General features: G+C 39.3%; 1 protein-coding gene and 1 non-coding gene across 2 annotated transcripts; one reads left to right on the forward strand and one right to left on the reverse strand.

Moving 5' to 3' along the window:
• Positions 1–270: 270 nt before the first annotated feature.
• Positions 271–460, reverse strand: LOC123619056 (U2 spliceosomal RNA). Its single transcript, XR_006727584.1, has one exon. It is a non-coding gene; the product is annotated as a U2 spliceosomal RNA (small nuclear RNA).
• Positions 461–911: 451 nt separating this feature from the next.
• Positions 912–1,161, forward strand: LOC123619024 (cytochrome c oxidase subunit 6C-like). The gene is given in 2 exon segments (XM_045522510.2): positions 912–973; positions 975–1,161. Coding segments are annotated over 2 exon segments (225 nt in total). The 3' UTR covers positions 1,138–1,161.
• The last annotated feature ends 204 nt before the right edge of the window (positions 1,162–1,365 follow it).

The following is a 1,365-nucleotide window of genomic DNA, read 5'->3' on the forward strand; positions in this document are numbered from 1 at the left end:
GTGTGTTCTTAATTTTATAATGGTTAAGAGTTTTTATGTCTTTCTTATCCTTACTTTTTTCTAGCTGTATTGACTTGCGACTTGATGATATAGCTTGTAAAACTTTGACTTTTTCTTTTTTTAATTTAAGGACTCTATTATGGCCAAATGAGAAAAGACACAGCTGGGCATATCTTGTTTACTTTTGCCTTTATATTTCCAAAACTGAGGTCTTGGTTTTGCTTCAGTTTTTTTTTTTTTTTTTCTTCCCACAACAGCTAATTCCCCTGAAGAGGGTGCACCATTCCTGAATGCACTGCAATACCAGGTCAATGAGTGGAGCGGACGGAGCAAGCTCCTATTCCGCCAATAGTTCCAAAACTCCATTTAATATATTGTCCTCGGATAGAGGACATATCAGATATTAAACTGATAAGAACAAACACCACACTTGATCTTAGCCAAAAGGCTGAGAAGTGTTTGATTCCATTTTTAGTTGGCTAAGAGTCTCAGGTGCTTCTTACTGCATAGATGGCAGCCTGAGATGTGTGGGTGAAATATACTCCAAATTCTTGCACATTCTCAAGTATATTTCTTGCACATTGACCAGAGAACAATATCTCGGTTGAGAAGAGGGTTCTTGGGTTGCAAGTTTTTTTCTTCATAGTCCACAGGTGTTAAACTACCAGATTCCATTCTCCAGGCAAAGTAAGGAATCTGCTGCCAATCTGAAACTCTTAACTTTATAAATAACTTGTCTTTACTGTCTGGAATCTTACACGATTTCTTCTCTAACATCCTACCTCTTCTCCAAATGTTTTGCTCCAGTACTTCTTTTTCGCAGACTTTCTCCATTACTTAAGAGTGCATTTCGGTCCATTTCCCCATCAGTCTGGAAGGACGTTGCTGACCTGTCAAGGAGAGTAACTACCATGCCTTCCAGTGCTTTGACGAAACCTCAGAAGTGAGGCATTCTGGCCAAGCTTCTGCAATTTTATTGTTGGAGGCTTCGTTGTATTCCTGGGAGTTGTAGCTTTCTGTAAGTTTTCAGTGGCTGGACCAAGAAAGAAAGCATATGCAGATTTCTATAGAAATTATGATTCCATAAAAGACTTTGAGGAGACGAGGAAGGCTGGCATCTTTCAGAGTGCAAAGTGATCTTGGAATGTAAAGAATTTCTTTGGGTTGAGTTCTATGGAAATTTGTCACTTACCTGCATTCCTGAACTATGAAACTATGAAACTATGAACCATGCATATCTGGGTTAAGGAACAGTTTCTCTTGATAAATAATTGAATTCTGTTGGGGGGAAAAGAGTGCATTTCAAGGTAGAGGGGCAGGTGGAGAATATCCCTGACGGGATTTCAGGGAGAGGCTTAGAGTTTC

Source organism: Camelus bactrianus, chromosome 11 (assembly GCF_048773025.1).
Source record: "Camelus bactrianus isolate YW-2024 breed Bactrian camel chromosome 11, ASM4877302v1, whole genome shotgun sequence".
Classification (NCBI taxonomy): Eukaryota; Metazoa; Chordata; class Mammalia; order Artiodactyla; family Camelidae; genus Camelus; species Camelus bactrianus.